Raw genomic sequence first — 19,551 nt, 5'->3', positions numbered from 1 at the left:
CAAAAGGTAGAGTTGCTTTTCAGAATGACATCATTAATGGAATGTCAAAATCATGAATCGCCGAAGTCATTCCATTTTGTTCACCACGTTCTATTGACTAAGGTAGAAAGTGAACACATCCATTTTTGGGAAAATAGTAATGATGAGGGAGGATACAAAGTGATTTTTGTGGTCACTTGTTGTACTCCTGAAAATTCAATGAACCAGGCAGGCACCTGATTCTCCAAGCATTCCAGTTAATAGAGATTTCATGGTTAGAAAATATGGCAAAGAACATACTTAGAAATATTTCACAAAAAAAGTGTTCCACAGGACTGAGAAAAGAAAACACAGGGAAACGAGAGATACAGGCAGTGAGCCTGGTCTTAGGGACCATAAAATTCTTCTCCCAAAAAGAGAAGGGAAGGACCTCCAGGACACTGCTTGGAAACACCACCACCAGCAGCAGCCCCAGATAGGCACCACACATACTATTTCCAAAGCTCAACACAGCTCAGAAGACACAATATGGAAACATTTCCCATGGAAATGGACCTGCTACTGACATTGGTAGAGAGCCTGAGGCAGCCTTCCAACAAAATGAATGAGGTTCATCATCTCCGTGTGCTCCCATATTGGGTCATAGGGGGGACAAGTTAAGTTGGGAAAAGGACAATCTACATCAAAATGGAGGAAAGGGAGGTAACCATTGAAACAAAGCCGCAGTTCGAAAGGCTTTCAGAATTAAATTGTTTTCCCTCTTACAGCCAGGGGAAAGCCATAACCCACACCCAGAGCTTATATGGCAGCCACCAAAATGACCCCAGGGTGGACCAAAGCAGAGGAGACCCCCCCATTCCACAGCCAACGCCAAGCCACAGGGCTAAGGAAAGGGGGCAGCTGGAGAAGACCAGTAAAATAAAGCAAAACACAAAAACACAGGGATTCCAGAGTGAAATACGACAGGCTGTATGAACATGTTATTTCTTTTGCGGTGAAGTACAGAAGTCAAGCGTAATTATAGCCAACGACATGCTCTGACGACCCGAGAGCCATCTGAGAAGGCTTCCTTTCAAAGTAAACAGAAATGAGAGTTTGCACTTTTTTGCTTATTCTTCCCTCTTTTTTTCCCCAGCCTATTCATCTAACTTTTCCTTATCTATATAATTCCCTAGACTTAAGTCATAATTTAAGGGAAAGGAAAATAACCACGGAGACTCCAAAGGTCTCATGTTGCCTGGATGTGACTCTTTAAGGAAAGAGCCTCAATGCTGTATGTTGTTCTGTCCTGTCTCTGGTTGGCCACCTTCTCCTGTTGTATTCTAAAGATTGGATGCCCCTTCAGGGGAAGCGTGACATACTCAAAATGTTAATGGTCCTTGCATATCAAACTCTATCAAGCATCTCAAACTTAACATGTCCAAAACAAAATTCCCCAGCTGTCCCCCCAAATCTGTCCCGTGTTCAGCCTTCTCCAGCTCGCTAGTGTTTGCCAAATTCAGATCCACATACCATGGAGGATACACCAAAAAATGTGGACGGTGTATGCATACACTTTTCTAATGGTTACGCATTTAAATTGCACTAGAAAAATATGCAGTCCCATGTCAAACCGGCGATTTGGTGGTTATTATTTCTTAGGACTGGACTTTTATTTTTTTTTAAAGTGAGTTGATTCATAGAAAAGCAACAAGTGAAAAATAATACAGAGATATGGCACAACTAATAAAGGTAATTGTTAAGGACTGAATGTTAATGCTGAAGTTTAGGAAACACTGGTGTTAACTAATGAAGAGGAGGAAGCTTAACATCAATGTGGGTGATGCGATTTGTTTAACTTCCACCAAGGAAGCTTTTTTCTGTGGCTCTGGGCAAATGGAATACATTCTCTGAGCTCCACTTAAAAAGTGGGTGATAATTCTCACTTCAAAAGGTTGTTGTGAAGATTGAGGAAAAGTAAAATAAGTCTCTAAGTGGAATGCCTTACGTGGAGCAGAGCCTCACTTAGCAATTGCTGGAGGGTGATGGTGGATGGTGGTGACGGAGGACATTAGTGATGGCGATAGCGATGGCGGTGGTGTTGCTGATGATGGTGGTAATGGTAGTGGTGATGGTGGTGGAGAAAAAGGAAGAGGGAGAAGAAAGGAGGAGGAGAAGGAATAGGAATAGAGAGGGGAAGAGGAGCTATAAATCTCCAAAATTTCCATGTATCCAGATACCTAGAATTTCCACGTTTCTCTCTGGATACTAGGAATTAACCAACTTAAAAATGATTCTACTTTTTAGGGATGTTGAGATGGTCAGTGATGTAGTTGTCAACCAGTTGGAACCATGCTTCTCCCATTTCTACGTCCTGGACTTTTGCGTTTTCCCATATATCTTTTTCACAGAAAGGTAAGTCTTTCTTTTTTTTTTAATTTTTAATTTTATATTGGGGTATAGTTGATTAACAATGTTGTGTTACTTTCAGGTGTAGAGCAAAGATGAATGGATAAAGAAGATGTGGTATATATACACAATGGAATATTACTCAGCCATAATAAAGAATGAAATAATGCCATTTGTGGCAACACGAATGGACCTGGAGACTATCATACTAAGAGAAGTAAATCAGACAGAGAAAGACAATTATCATATCATATCGCTTATACGCGGAATCTAAAAGAAATTATACAAATCAACTTATTTACAAAACATGTAAGTCTTTCTTGAATGAAACATGACACAAAAATTGTGTTAAGATTACTCAAGATACACCTTGATACTCAAAAAACAAAAGATTATTCAACATACATACAAAAAAAGTGTTAAGATTACTCAAGACACATACAAAAAAAAGTTAGCTGCCAACGATCGTGTTCATATTACTGTAAAAGGCATATGTATGCCTTCTGAGGTGGTGATGATCTTATATGAATTACATTAAAAGGGAATATGAAACAATGATAACAAAAACAGTTACGAGCAGTAGGTAAAAGCTATTGTATCTAGATTTACTACTTGTGATAAAATCTTTGTCTACAGAGGAGGAATTTTCTTCCAAGGACGCAGTCAGATGGTATTTAAACCAGGCATGGTCTATAGGGGATAAGCCTGGATAATTCACTGACAGTAAACTTGCCACTTAATTATCACGCCAAACAGATGACATTTTAGAGATAACCCAGACTCTAACCCTTGGCCTTAGCAAACCAAATGTTTATTCTTCTGGTAGATACACAGACACACGATAGAATCTTAATGTAAGTTTGAAATCACAAGCAAACATACCTTCACAAAACCAAGGCTGCATAACTTGGCTTTTGCTCCAAATTGCCACTTGCACTGTGTGTCAGCATCATAAATCTGTCCTGGTAGTTGGTCCGGATATTTATACTGTCCTGTTTGCTTGGGCTCATCCACCAGACACCCAGCCTGAGGTGTACTGCAGTGATAACACATCCTTATTAGTTACCATGTCTATCTGTGATCTGGCCACACAAAACAACATACCTCTGAATGCATTCATGTGAAGAAAAATGTAACATGGCAAAGAAATAGGTACATGCTTAAAGTGAAAAGAGTGGGTCCTGTCCCGTCTAAGAAGATGAAATTTACACAACTGCAAAGGGTTGTACATGGTACTGGAAGTTACAGCCATCCAACTTGTGAGGCTTGACCTACTAGGAGATGGGAGAAGTCAGTATATTTGAAAACTTTCCCCAATAGTCTCATTCAACAATATGCAACAAATTTGTCTGAGTGCCTACTCTGTGGTGAGTATTAAAGTTACAGAGTAAACAAGTTAGAGACAGTTACTTGTCTTCATAGAGTTGAAAGTCATGTTGTGTTTTTTTTTACAGACAATGGGGCAGTGGTCAAAGATGTATTTTACCTCAAATAATCTTTATGAGCAAAAAACTAAAAAGATTTTGAAACAAATCAGGGAATCAGGAGAAAGGATGTGTTGAGAAAAAAAAAATCGGTCTTAATGGGATAGATCTTCATAGAAAGCACCTTATCTCCACTTACTTAAATAATTAAACTAGGATGTCACTGAGAGGTAAAATAGTATGGTGGTTATGTGTGATTTTGGAGTCAGACAGATGGGGGTCCTAGTCAACCATGGAATCAAGATCAACTCTTATACATCTCATTACTGACATAATTTGACTTCCGTAAGAGTTGTTAACCCATCAAGCGAGACAATGTAACATGATGACCACAGCGTAGGAAGCATTCAAAGTTAGCTTCTGTTGCTGTTATTATTATTATACACAAAAAAAGCATTTAACTATATCATAAAAATGATGGAAGTTCAATCTATACTAAATTGACCTTGATTTATAATATTTATTGATTCCATTCTCACATGAGATAGAAGAGAAAACTTCAGGCCCCGGATCATAAATTTAAAATGAATTAGAAAATCTTCTATGTGAGAAAGTCACACAGCGAGAGGCTTGTCAATTTTTTACCATCCTTTGGGGCATCATTTGGTTACACACCCTTCCATTGAATCAGCCTTGCCTGTGTGTACGGCTAATTCTGTAAACATCTGCAAATAATAGGCACTGGCACAGGTTCAAAAAAATAAGTATCAGGGGAATAATAATTCTCAAAGAAACTTGGTTAGTTTCCCTAATATCTGGTCAAAGGGAGATGCGATAAGAACCTGAGTGTTCCTGCGAGCCCACATAGATTAACAAGCTGTATCTACATACATATAAAATGATACAATACACGTATGTTTAACCACAACTCTAGTGTTGTAAAATAGTCAGATATATATAATATTTAAGAAAATCAAAGGAAATGTCAAAGAGTTTCAAGTCTGTGTTCATCACTTACTATGAATCAAATAGTGCTACCTTCCTAACTCTCATTTTACTAATGAAATCTAGGAGTTTTGAGTTACTGAAGGGATTTTACATAGCTCTCATCATGCCCTTTGGATGTCTCTTGGACACTGAGCTAGCTCGTGGCCATTTCAAACAAAATAGCCAGTCAACACAAGGCTCCATTCACTGTAACACAAGCACACCATTTTAGCACTGTTAATACTCTTACGACCGAGTTGATTGATTAGATTAAAATAATTAGTTACAGTAAAAAGGCAATATATCCAGCAACCTCTGGACATCATAGAGGAGAGAGAGTTCCAAGCACAGACCATGGAGTCATAACAGACCTAAGTGTGAGTCTTATGTTGATAACTTACCAGCTATAGACCCTTAAGCACAATTAACCTCCCTAAGACTCAATTTCCTCAACTCTAGAATGAGGATAATAATAGGATCGATGTGAGGATTGAATGGGGCAATATATGAGGAACATTTAGCACAATATGAGACCTTCACTGTATTTCTTCAACAATAATCATGACAATATCATCATCACCAAGCCACCAAGTATTTGTTTTCGTGTCTGTTGAGCACCGTTCACGGTCACTACTCCAAACCTGGGAACGCCCCTGGCTCTGGCCTGTCTTACCTAAGGAATTTCTTCAGATACTGCCGGCTACACGAGGACCATGAGAACACCCCATTGTTTCCGGTCAGCGTGGGGGACATGATGTTGCCTTCCGCCTTCCTGCAGGGGTTGCCTTCCCCATCGTGAACCATGCCGAAACTAAAACAGAAAGAAGAAGACAGAAAGCCTTCTGGGAACCCATTTCCCAAACTGTAAGCAGAGGAAGAAAAAGATGTATGGAGAAGCAGGGAACCCAAGTGAGGGACAGAGTCATTGAAATTGTAAGAAAAGGGAAAGACAAAACAAGGTACTATCTAGTGTTGTAAAATTCATGTAGAAAACTCTAAAGAATGCTAAGGGCTTTTTTATATTATACCTTGGCCACAAAATCAAAGAATGGTATACGTGCTACAGATTTTAAGGGCAAGAAATTTTTGGTCAAGATTTCCAAGTTAAACTAAAATGATGAGACAGTCAAATTCTTTTATTCCAAACAGCAAAAAATTTTTTCTTGCCACCCATATGGAACTGTGGTAAGAAATTTCAGAATGAGTAGGAGGTAAGTACAGACAGAAGCTGATTATATTTGTTTATTGACTCTTTATGCATAAGGATAGTGTGACATATAAACTTCTAATGATGATCACTTCATTGCTGAAATCACAGGCTCTTTATATAATTAAATTCCCCTACCTACAGTCATAAACATCTTTGAAAATTAATGGCTCAATCCATCTACTGAAGACGCATGACGGACTTCTTTTGAATGCATTTTTTGAGAAGACTTTAATTTAGCCTATTTCACCAAAGAAGGTTCTAGCAATAACAGAGTAAAAATAATTTTAGGTGGTTTACCTAGAAATCATATACATTACACCTCAATGACTCGATGACTCCCAAATCTCCTAACTGGTAGCATAAATGTGACATTAAAGTTTATATGCACATAGAATACACACACCACAAAGACAGAGCTTACTTCAGGCCATATTAAACTGGAAGGGGATGGGGAAATAAGCTTCTTTGGTCATCTCCAAAAAATTCAGTACCCAAAAAAGCTTTTTGTGACTTTTCTCTGGAGGTAGAGAATGGAGGGATACACCAATTTATCATTGATTTAGATTGTTCTTAGCCTAATTATTTAGAGGAGTAAAATGTGTCTCCTAAGAACATATTTTTAAGAGGCAGGTAGGATTTCTGTGGAAATATGCATGCTACTCTGATATAATAATTCATCAATATAGCTATCCTTCAAAGGTAGCCTATTCCAAATAAACAACTGTATTATAAACATAGATATGATCCTATTGTGACCCATGTCTGCAAACTAGCTATTTTCCCATCATTCCTCCCAATTTATCAGGCAAGGAATGGCAGGATGGCAGTATACTGTGGTCCTATCAGTGAGTACCCCAGGGCTTTAGAGGTGACGGATTCACACACAGGTATTAATTAACCTCAATACATACTCGGGGGAAAGCATTTTCCCATCCTCCACTTTGTCCAATTCAGTTCATTGTTGTACCTAACCAGGAAACTAAGGGGGTCTGTTTGGGAGACACTCTTTCTAAATATATTTGTGAAAGTCAAAAGCAGAAGGCAATTTACATGTAAAGCACCACAGGAAAGAGTAAGAATCACAGAAATGGGGATAAGGTGGGGAGAGATCAAAGCCATTACTCTAAGAGGAGAAGGTCATTAAATCAGCATTTCACTGTGGTTTTACGGACATAAGAAAACCAAGTTTCAATTGAATTTTGAACTTGAAATTTCTTAATTTTCTAATTTACTTTGATTTAACACCCTTTTAGAAGATAACATGCGTTTTCTTTAGCACACGTCAAAAGTCTTGTCAAAATCTCATGAATTGTCTGTTTCAAAATTTAACTCTTGTTAGGTCATGTTATTTAGAATTTGAGTATGTACTTTCCATTGTATCTGTTCTTCCTCCTACCTCTGACTCTCCTCACCCCACCTGGAGAATGTCTTTGGTTTTCCTTACTAACGTGCTGGATTTTGATTTTGGTAACTTTAACTCATGACCAAGGATGATTACATTTTTTAAAGGCCAATACTTTTTTTAAAAAATTTATTTATTTTTGACTGCGCTGGGTCTTCATTACCGTGCGCAGGTTTTCTCTAGTTGTGGCGAGTGGGGGCTACTCTTTGTTGTGGTGCGCGGGCTTCTCATTGCGGTGGCTTCTCTTGTTGCGGAGCACGGGCTCTAGGTGCGTGGGTTTCAGTAGATGTGGCACGCGGGCTCAGTAGTTGTGGCTCGCGGACTCTAGAGTGCAAGCTCAGTAGTTGTGACGCACAGGCTTAGTTGCTCTGCGGCATGTGGGATCTTCCCGGACCAGGGATCTAACCCGTGTCCCCTGCGTTGGCAGGTGGATTCCCAACCACTGTGCCACCAGGGAAGTCCCTAAAGGCCAATACTTTTTTAAAAGCGAGAAGACTGGTTCATGTGGACCTCATGCTGGTGAAACAAATTTAGATGTATATTTGACATTCATAGATATTTTATTTCCTGCACTTATCAAAGGGACCTTGTGCCTAATGGGCATTTTTGCACCACTGTTCCAATAAAACTGGTTCATTCATATCTTGCTATGAAAGCAGTTGTGCGTAGATACAAAATGCTGGGTGACTGTTGGATAACAGTAATGGTCAAGATTCAAATTTTCTGAAGATAATAAATAGCTCACAAGACACACTAATACCAAAATACCAAAATATAAATTATAGTTGCAAAATAGATCGCGTTTGCTTTTATTTTTAAGTCAGAAATTAACTGATGCTCTGAAAACGAGCATTCAATATAAATGCTGAACACAAGACACACATACATACACTCCTAAACTCATACACCCTCTGAAACAGTCATTTTGTGAAGCAGTATGCTTATTCCAATATAGATGCTACTGCTTAAATAATGTTTGAAAATTCTCTGTAGAACTGTATGTGTACCAGGTTATATGCTTCATAAAATACATTCATCTCATTACTCTTAGGTTCCTTATTCCTCCTTTCTAACCCTATTCTCACAGAAGAATTAAAAGATTATTAAGGACATGCAATGACACCGAGGAAAAGAATATCCAGCATACACAAAAGTTTTTAAACAATTAACATGTCATTACATTCTGCGAATTGACATGTCCCCATGATTATTTCTGTAGTATAATGAACTAAAAGTATCTTTACTGCCGCAAAACTTGGAAGAAAATAAACACATGCTTAAATGACCAGAGGATCCATTAGGTAACTCGCAGTCCGTTTATGCACACAATGTAACACTGAGTAGCTATCAAATGTTCTTTAACAAAAGCCTCGACAATGACTGGCCTTTGATTGAGCCCTTCTCATAGTCAAGTACTATTCTAAGCTTTATACAAGATTTACCCTATTTATTCTACCCAGATCAATAATAATCATTAGAGGAATGTCAGTGAATCACCCAACTGGTTTTCATATAAAGTGGTGTATCAAGGGGTCACTTACTTGTGCCCTGACTCATGAGCGATGGTGAAGGCCAGGCCAAGTCCCGTGTCCTCATTGATGGTACAACTTCGGTACTTACTGCACATCCCACTGATGGGGGCAAACCCTGTTGACAGAGCAATTTCAAACCCAAAGTCAAAAGGAACACACACAGATACCTGATCATTTCTGATGCCCTCAAAATGTTCTGCACAGTTTTAAAGGATTAATGTATTTTCTTTTTTCGGTAGAAAAACACTAAGGGTATACGCCTCTCTGTCCTCTCTAAATAGATAAGAGTAGGACTTAATACTTTCTTGCTTTTAAAAGATATTGTCATCAACTGACCCTCCTAACAACTGTATGAAGGCAGTATGAGTATTGTAATTCCCATTTTATATATAGGATGGATAGCAAGTCACAGGATATTTATATGCCTGATCTAAGCTCATTATTTGGGTCAGAACAATTGCTAAAATGACAGCTAAACCAATGTAAAATAGTCACTTAACGGTAGTATTAGCATCAAAGCTCAAGGTGTATTTTCTAAGAGAAAACAAGGTATATTTTCTAAGAGACGCATCCTCATTTTTCTCCAAAGCAGATAACACGAAAAGGCCTAAAGAGTGTTAACAGATTAACTTTATTTTTCTCCTATTCATTATAATGTGATAAATGTTCCTGTTCCCCAAAACTACCTCCTTCCAAGAGCAGTTATAAAATCATTCCGGCCTGTTCTCGAGTTTATCTTGAACTACATTATAGTGTTGAATGCCTTTCTTCCCAAGCGTGGGTCTTCATAACTAGTAGAACAAGGATATGTACCCAAGAGTATGAAATATATGCTTGTGAATTGACTGCATCCACCTCGCTGCCATGATGTAAGTGAGGTCATCTGGTAAACCTAATGTATAGGCACACATCACGGATGGCGCCATCATCATCAACGCTAAATAAATGGCAGTTAAGTACCACACACTGCCCTATATGCCTTGTATACATCTACGTGTGTATAATTATATATTAGAAACTGAGGCTCCAAAAGGTGAATTAATTTGCTCAAGATCTCACAGTCATAAATTCTAGACTCAGGATTTAAGTGCAGACATATTCGAAGTCAACACCCATGCTCTTTGCATTAGGACATGCTGCTTTAAATAAGTGACTTATAGACCAGTTGTTAGGGTTATGTCCTAACATAACTGTACTTGTTTCTCCAAGCCTTTCCGTATATTTTGGTCTCTGACTGACTGATAAAACTACCTCTTCTCAGAATCCCTCTTCAAAATAGCAACAATGCACTGGGCTATCAAATGTCACTTTGCAAATTCCAAGCTCAGAATATGACTGAATGTATACCACCCCCATCATAAAAACCCAGCCTATGGAACAATACCCCAAACGGTTGATTCTCAGTCATGCATCGTGGTTTGAAGACTGTGATTAATCGTGAACTATTAAAATAAACTTATTTTATAGGACATAATACAGGCATTACAGAGAATTTGAAAAATACAAAAAATAAAAAAATCTAAAAGTCCAATCTACTTTTTTTTAAACAAATTTATTTTATTTATTTATTTTTGGCTGTGTTGGGTCTTCGTTGCTGTGCGCGGGCTTTCTCTAGTTGCAGCGTGCAGGCTTCTCATTGAGAGGGCTTCTCTTGTTGCAGAGCATGGGCTCTAGGCACTCGGGCTTCAGTAGTCGTGGCTCGCTGGCTCAGTCGTCGTGGCTCGCGGGCTCTAGAGCACAGGCTCAGCAGTTGTGGCACACGGGCTTAGTTGCTCCGCGGCATGTGGGATCTTCCCGGACCAGGGTTCGAACCCGTGTCCCTTGCATTGGCAGGCGGATTCTTAACCACTGTGCCACCAGGGAAGCCCATAAAAGTCCAATCTACTTTTATCTTTAATATATTATGAAGGATTATAAAGCACTTCAAGGAAAAATATATTTTGAGGAAAAAAATGGGAGTAAATCATGTAAACTTTTCTCAGTTCCCCCAAATTTTTACCATCAATCTGGACTATCAGTTGTGTCTGAAAAATATGGCTGCCACTGCCTGTTTTAGTAAAGGAAGTTTTATTGGAACACAGCCATGCTCACTTGTTTACATATTGTCTTTTTCACTAATATAGCTGAAGTGAGTAGTTTCAACAGAGCTTGGATGACACACGCAAAGCCTAACGTATTTACTGTCTTGCCCTTTGCAGAAAACATTTGCCCACCCCGATCTAGATGAGCATCAATTCATTTAAAAAAATCGTTGACTTCCTACTGTGTGCAAGAGACTATACTAGAAAATATAATATAGATGTGAAAGATAGAGTTCTTATTCACTGTCTTGTACAAATATGGAAGAGCTGAGTCCTTCAAAGTTCAAGTAACTTTCTAAAAGAAGCGTGCTATCTAGGGGCATAGCTGAGTGTCACGGAGACCAGTCCAGTTCTTTCCATCTATCCAGTTCTGCAGTCAAGATGCTTATGGAATAACCTACAACTTATGTAGTTAAATGACAATTTATCTCATGCCTGAAGGATCATCAAAAGGTTTAATAAAGAAAAACACAACCGGAATAAAGTAAAGGGGTCCCCATTCCACACTGAGTTCAGTTAAAAAGAACAATGTTCAGCAGAGGGTACAATGAAGATACTCCACAATTTGCAGATTAAGTCTCCTTATTAAGAATCCTAAGGGCCACCCACCCAACAGAAAGTTTCCAGACTGTGTTTTTAGCTAACATGGGTGTGCACGAAGCATTTGCTCGTATCATTACCTAGAGTATCACATGGTTCGTTCTTCCAGGAACAGATATCAAATCCCGTGAGTAAGATGGCGTGGTCATGCCTCTTGCCATTCTTTCCAATGAGGGCAGACTGCCACTGACAAAAACTATTCAGAGACTGGTCTGCATGATGGTTGATCAATAATCCTCCCTATGGGAAACCCACACAAATTAAAGTGTGAATTTGTCACAGAGATGAGAACGCTGCATCATTCCATTTGTACAGGCAAACACAGAAGCATCTTGTTTCTGGGGGAAGGCTCAGCAGAGGAAAACATCTGAGCTAAGGCTGGACATATTGGTATTAAAAAAAAAACACTAAAAATATTTTGGGTAAACGCTCGCAATATTGATAGTTACTACAGAGTTTCAGTAGTGTGCTTTATGACCAACTGTGTTTCAACAACAAATAAACTGGTATCAGTTAGAAACACCTTTGTTCCTCTCACGCTGGTACCATCTTTATAGAACTGTTACTACTTTTAGAACATAATTATTAATTAATGGGGATAAAGTTCCATGACTTCTTCAGCAAAGCATGAGGACGGTACTGACCATAGCTTATTTACCCCTACGTCAAAGTTTCCAGCCAAGGGCTCGGCACATCATAGGTTACAATCCATCAGTCAATAAAACGACAGCTCACTGAATGGATGAAGAAACAAATAGCCACAATACGCTAAAGGGTAAGAAAGGACCTAGTCTTCAAATAATTTTTATCAAAATGTTTTCTCAGAACTATTGACTTGGGTCGAATTGAGGGTTTTTAGGCAAAATCTTTAAGTATCAGTGAATTAGGATGTTGCTGACTTTGAGTCCTTGGGCAAAGTGTGAGTGGTAAGTTAGACAGAAGGGTCTCCCGAACAACACACACCTTTTCTGCCCTTCCAAAATTCTAAGAATAACTTGATACGTTGTTAACCTCTGTAGCGCTATAGACCTGGGCAATTAGGATCGTTTTTGTCTGGTCTCTGACTCTCTGCTTTGTCCATTCATTACTGGAGTTACAGATGGAGAGGAAAAGCCTCAGGGGACTTAAAAATAGTTGGATTGGTAATCCCCACCTCAGAAAATACAGTTTCAACATCAAAACACTACAAAGCAGTAGGTGACATGCAACTTAACACTTTATTATATGTTCTGTCTTGCATCCCACTGTAAGCAAGTCAAGGGCAGTTAATTATTCCTTGTTTAGTTTCTGTAGTACTACCTAAGGTGGTTGGTTTTGGGAGACAGTAGGCTTACCACCAGAAGTTTCAGATGACCTATTTTCAGTATATTTTCAAAATATCCTTTTTACCTACCCAGCATCTCCAACTTGCAAAATCCAGCTAACTTTTAAATCTCTTACCAAATGCACTTTCCTTGTGAAGCTTCCATAATAGTTATATAACGCAATATCTATATTTTACTTTTGTATTCATATTATATATGCACATTTAATCCTATTGGCTATCACTGTATATTGAAAAATATATATTGCATATATATTTTGTATGTTTATATATAAATAATTATTTTGTGATGTTTTAGTATTTAAATGCACAACCCTATTAGATTGTACTTTCATTGAGGGTAATCTGAAATTTTCAAATTTGAATTTCTAATGACAATGACATGGGTTGGCACACAGTAGGTGTTCAATAAGTGTATCCTGAAGGGCAGGGTGAATGATGAAGCAAATGAAGTTTGGCACTTACGGGTTCTTGTTCCAGAAGAATAAGGCTGACTACAACAATGTTTATATCACTTCCAATGGTCCCATCTTTAAAGAGGCTGGAAACCTGTTGCAACAAATTGAAATCAAACGAAAGTAAAAGAAACAAAATTTGAAAATTTCCAAAACTGCCAGGGGAGATCAATCAGACATATATATAAGCATGTATGTTTTGATTTTACCAAATACATGTATGTATGAAGCCAATTTCCTCCAAACTTAATTTTTTTCAATAAAATCATGTGGCTACACCTGCTATTCAACCCATGCGAGGGAATTCCATGATTTTTAGCTATCTTGGAGAGGCAGGGGGTTGGGGTCCTGACAATCTCCCTTACCATGTTCATGACCGTGAGAATGTACGTGGTGACATTGGCCTTGCCATGCTTTTCCACCATTTTCTTATCTGCTACCACAAGGGTTTCCACGTTTAGGCCTTTTTGTGACTTTCCAGCTGATCTTCTGGGCCGCCCTGCGCTCCCGTATTCATCAAACCTGAGATAGGTATCCTCTGTGGGAGGCTTAGGGGCATCTACAAGGAACAGAAGAGCATTTGGAGGGCTATCAGCAGAGATCATCCAGGGGAGACAGACAGAAATCTAAACAAGGGGAGGAGAGAGACCATGTAACCAACACTTCACTCACCTCCTGATAAATGATGCCACCGGTACCTGTCCCGGGGCTATGGACCTAATTTATGGTCAAGAGAGATTCTTTCAAAAGAAGGTTGGTTGGTTGGTTGGATGGTTGGATGGATGGATAGACAGACAAATGGATTCAGTAACTCAAAAATGTTCTTCTAAAGAGTCAAAGAAAACAAGCTACAATTCTAGTTGGAAGAGCGGGTCAAGAAAAATCAGTACTGTGGGAAGGAAATGCTCATTTTATTTTATTGCTAAGAAACTGCAGAAACAAGACATTATCCTTTGCTTCCGAATTCATTATCACACTTTGTATATTATTTTCTAAATAAAATTTAGAAATATGTATCCTGTAGAACACTGCCCATGTTCTTGTTTCATCAACACAAACTTTAATGTAGCACAAAATACGTGGTCAATAAGGGCTCTTTGACCTGATATTAATTTAGCTGCTGGGGAGACAGCATAGTCAGAAGTGATATTTAAAATTAAATACTTTGTAATAGATAAGGTGCAGGCATGGATATTGGCCACAGTCTCTGAGCAGAGACCCGGAAGTACCCGCTGGATTAAGCACGACCCCTTTAGTTATTGGACTGTGACAGATCCAAGGGTTGCTGGGAAGGAAAATGCATTTGAAAAGCTCAGGACAGTATGTACTATGAATAGAGATATATTTTAATACTTTAACAACTGGTATAGTCATTATAGTGAAGTCAACGCTCCACAGAGAGAAATTAAAAAATCAAATCATTGAGAGTTAGATTTAAAACCTCAAGTAGGCCATTTTGATAAATGACTCTGAGTTTCAGTTTCCTCATCAATGAAAAGAGTGTAATATACAACCATAAGGTTGCTCTAAAGATTAGCTTTTATATCTCATATCAAACACATATCATTGGGGCTTTCCCTGGTGGCGCAGAGGTTGAGAATCTGCCTGCCAATGCAGGGGACACGGGTTCGAGCCCTGGTCTGGGAAGATCCCACATGCCGCGGAGCAACTGGGCCCGTGAGCCACAACTACCGAGCCTGCGCGTCTGGAGCCTGTGCCCCGCAACGAGAGAGGCCGCGATAGTGAGAGGCCCGCGCACCGCGATGAAGAGTGGCCCCCGCTCGCCGCAACTGGAGAAAGCCCTCGCACAGAAACGAAGACCCAACACAGCCAAAAATAAATAAATAAATAAATTAATTAATTTTTAAAAAATACATATCATTGCCGCTATAAATATCATTACTATCATTAATTAATACCACTACTATTATAAATTCATGCCAAACAGATGTTCTTTAAAAAGGATATTTCAGTTACACCCAAATCCCCAAAACCAATTAAAACGGTAGAAACTGTCTTGCATTTTGCTCCTGATCAGCACGGCAGGGGTACCACTTCCTCTTCTCCGTCGGTTATCACCTCGCTGCTCTGTCCAACTAGCTAGTCATGTGCTGCTCATGGCTCCTGAGACTTTGAAATGGGGCTGGTGCCACTGAAGGAACCAAATTTTTAATTTTATTTAATTTTTATTAATTTTATTTTACACTTAAAAAGCAGTATTTGTTTCAGCTATTGAAAACCTTGAGCATATCTGGAACAGTTTGACTGTTTAAGTCTACTTTTAAACTTGTACTTTAAATTTTATGAAATCTAGACACAGATTAAGTATTTCTGGTGAGAATCTATTGTCTGATTTGAAATTGTTCTCGAAGTGTTAAATAAATAGATATCCAAACCTTAATAGGAAAAAAGAATATAAAATACTTCATTTTAATTTGTTTTCATTGGTTATATTGATGACATGTTGAGATATTTTGCATACATTGTGTTAAATATATTATTAATATTCATTTACCCATTTAAACATTTTTTAATGTGGCATTTAAAAAATGTAAAATTACATTTGGGGCAGGTGTTATATTTCCATTGGACGCTGCTGGTCTGAAAAATGCAGACGGTTGCGCCCGGGTCACAAACCAAGTCCAAGGGTCCTTATGTTTCATCGCCACCTCCAATCAGGTGCCAATATTCTTGTTAACTGGGAAGTCTTTCCCTCAAATCCTCAAAAGGAACGCCCAGTCCCACCTGGGAATTCACCTCTGATTTCTTTCATCATTTGGAAGACTGGGTCCTTTTCTCAAGGGTACAGCGACTAAAATAATATTGGGACCTTCGACTAAAAAGTAAAAGATGTTAGAAGAGGAAAATAAATCTTTCCAGTTTAACTTAGAAAAAATGGTCACCCAGTTTTTGTCTGACAGGGATGATTTCTGGTCCATCTCCAAGATTAATTTCAGTGGGGGCTTAGTGTAGCCCAATTTTAACCTGCAAAGTCAGCACACCCAAGTGGCACTTGGGAAAACCTGTCGAGGGCCCAGAGAGGAACAGAACAAGAAAAAGTTTCCTTACATACATTTCTTGCGTCGTCCACAAAAGTGCTGCTTTGGCAACCTTCCATGGTGATGTTTTCTTTCTGGACTCCAAGTTGTGTGGGGAGTGCGACTTGGGGGGTGACCAGCAGAGTTCCCGCTGGAGCTCAGGTAGCCATGGCAACGCTGGACCTTCTCCTCGGCAGTCCTTTTGTATAGCACGTGAGGATGGTGGCCTGCAGGGGAGCTGTAGTTGTGTTCCTGGGCCAGGAGCTGAGGTAATGGCGAGATGAGGAATTCATTTTTCCGTGTCCTTATGAGACCTGACTAAAAAGCCAAACACAAAGAAAACATTAAGGATACCACGCATCCCTTTTTTGACGTGTTGGTTTTCAGCAATTGTTTATCGGCTTCTTCCCACGTGCAGGCACTGTGCTAAATGCTTGGAGTGTATCATGTCGTTTTATCTGCACCATGAGCAGTGGCAACTGTTATTACCCCCATTTTACAGATGAGAACACTTAGGCTAAGATAGTAAGTAGGAAAGCTAGTACTGGCACCCAGAATTCTCCACCTACTGGGGCAGTACTGTTAATTACTATTCTAGGCTGCCAGTCTTGATGTTTGGGACTCAAGGGCTAAGCCATGTGACATCCTTGGAGTCTCCACATCTAGGACATGGCAGACATTGTGGTAAACACAGGACAGAGTGATGAATTGAAAAACAGCCTCGCCCTGAAAGAGCTTATAGTGTAGACAGTAAAAACAAAGACATTCCATCTTGATTTCATAAGCGCTCGATAAAAGAAGTAGCAAGGATTGCAAAGTGAGCGATTATCACTTATCTCCAAGCAGAGGTCTGGGGAATCCAATGGGTTGCACCATCACGAAGAGACATATCTGCTAAATTGAGACGAAAGAGGGGACTGGGGCGAGCCCATCCAATCACAACGTCACTTTCAAGTTCATGGCACAATACGTCTATCTTTGTACCTGATATTTCGGCCACAATACACCCCTGCCTTTTTCCCTGCACGCTTTGCACTCTCTCTTCTCTGCTCCAGCCTCAGCCGGGGGTCTGGTTAGAAATGCAGACTCTTGGGTCTCTCCCCAGACCTGCGGACTCAGAATCTACATTTTACGTAGATCCCGGGTGATTTATCTGCCCGTTAAGGTTTGCAAAGCACGGACACAGGCCAGCAATTCTTAAACTTTGCTGAACATAGGAAACGCCTGCAGATCTAAACACACACACACACACACACACACACACACAGTCACTCACTCCCAGACAGAATCCCATACCATCAAAAACCGAATCTCTTGTGACTCAGGTATCACAAATTTTTTTAACTGCTCCAAGGATTACACCGAAGTACAGAGTTTGTGACTCAGTGCTTCAGGTCCCACCTGCTTCATGTGCAAAATGGGGAGAATTCTTCCTGCCCTGACCACCTTTCAAGGGGAGATAAAATAACCATTCCAGAAGCCCTTTACACACTCTCAATCCCAGCAGTTTGGATGACTAATGATGAGTGAGTGAATCAACCCACATTCACTGAGCGCCAGCGAGGTGCCAGGCATGCAAGTAACTGCGAGCACATACCTGTGCAGGAAATACGCACACACAGCGTGCAGTTCACTGGGGAGCCAGACACATAAATATTCAAGGATGTAAGGGGGTGTCAGGGTGAGGGCAGGTTACCAAGGGAACACAGAGGCGTGTGTGGGGTGGATGGGTGGCAGCAGAGGGGCTGTCCCCAGACCTTATTTTAAGCCTCTGTCACGATTCAGTTTCTCACTCCTAAAAGGAGTCCCAGAATGTGTGATGTGGTCCTGATTTTCCTTCCACTTCAGAAGTCTGCTGCCTTCTTAAAGACTGTCTTATGAGGACTTCCCTGGCAGTCCAGTAGTTAAGATGTCACGCTTCCACTGCAGGGGTCGCGGGTTCGACCCCTGGTCGGGGAACTAAGACCCTGCATGCCTCATGGCGTGGCCAAAAACACCCCCCCCAAACCAAGCCAAGACAAAACGAACAAACAAAAAAACAAAGACTGTCTTATGGTCTGTAGCACCAGCATGATGCTTTCCTTCGTTCAGCAAACACCCTGAGCATCTAATTCACAGCCCTGTTCTAGGCACTGGCACAAAGAGGCACAAAGTCATGAAGCAGTTCGCCTTCCTGCTGTCATAGAGATGATGGGAGAATCAACTGGCAACAAAAATTTAAAGAAGTAAAATCTCACGATCCCAGAAATCCTGCCCACCCACCATACCTTAGGCTGTATCTCAGAGCAGCCTGTCCCCCTCACCAGCCCCGTGCCAGGCTGGCAGATACTTTCATCCGCATTTGGACACTTTCTATTGAACCTTCCAAATCCCCCATCTTCTCCAATATGGTCTCCTGACATCGGCCAGTGTCCTCGGCCAACATGAATTAACTCACTTCACGCGCCCTGGTATTCATCTCAAATCTGAATCCCTTTTCCTGGCCCACGAATCTCTCCACCATCTGCTTCCTTTGGAGCCTGGCAGCTGTGTCTGTCCCCTCTCCTTCATACCATCCTGAATAGGACACGTCTTTGACTTTTTCTTTTTTCTTTGGCTGCACTGAGTCTTCGTTGCTGCGCTCAGGCTTCCTCTAGTTGTGGCGAGCGGGGGCTACTCTTGGTTGCGGTGCGCGGGCTTCTCATTGAGGTGGCTTCTCTTGTTGCGGAGCATGGTCTCTAGGTGTGCGGGCTTCAGTATTTGTGGCGTGTGGGCTCAGTAGTTGTGGCTCGCGGGCTCTAGAGCGCAGGCTCAGTAGTTGTGGCGCACGGGCTTAGTTGCTCCGCGGCATGTGGGATCTTCCCGGACCAGGGCTCGAACCCGTGTCTCCAGCATTGGCAGACGGATTCTTAACCACCGTGCCACCAGGGAAGCCCCAGAGCATTTACTTTTATAAGGGAAAACTCCATGTGTCAGGGGCCTCCCTCTTTTACCAGGAAGGAGAGGTTGACTAAAACTCCAGAAATTCTTATCAACTGAGAAGTTTCCGCCTTAAATCTGCGTAACAGCCATACCCTTGTTTACTGGGCTTTGCCTGATAGGCTCCCGTAACTGCCATCCCCTACCCCAACCTTTCTATTGTCTTTAGCTGG

The 19,551-nt window shown here is 40.4% G+C and overlaps 1 protein-coding gene across 1 annotated transcript in view; it reads right to left on the bottom strand.

Moving 5' to 3' along the window:
• Positions 1-19,551, bottom strand: part of ADAMTS18 (ADAM metallopeptidase with thrombospondin type 1 motif 18) — a 151,326-nt gene that overhangs the window by 62,095 nt on the left and 69,680 nt on the right. The window contains exons 4-10 of the mRNA XM_068527246.1: positions 16,456-16,738; positions 13,748-13,941; positions 13,393-13,476; positions 11,684-11,843; positions 8,932-9,037; positions 5,452-5,589; positions 3,250-3,403 (exon numbers count right to left, since the gene is read on the bottom strand). Coding sequence (XP_068383347.1) covers positions 3,250-3,403; positions 5,452-5,589; positions 8,932-9,037; positions 11,684-11,843; positions 13,393-13,476; positions 13,748-13,941; positions 16,456-16,738 — 1,119 coding nt within the window. The remainder of the gene's footprint in view (positions 1-3,249; positions 3,404-5,451; positions 5,590-8,931; positions 9,038-11,683; positions 11,844-13,392; positions 13,477-13,747; positions 13,942-16,455; positions 16,739-19,551) is intronic.

This window comes from Eschrichtius robustus, chromosome 19 (genome assembly GCF_028021215.1).
Source record: "Eschrichtius robustus isolate mEscRob2 chromosome 19, mEscRob2.pri, whole genome shotgun sequence".
NCBI classification, from domain to species: Eukaryota; Metazoa; Chordata; class Mammalia; order Artiodactyla; family Eschrichtiidae; genus Eschrichtius; species Eschrichtius robustus.
This window is presented reverse-complemented; position numbering and strand designations above follow the sequence as displayed.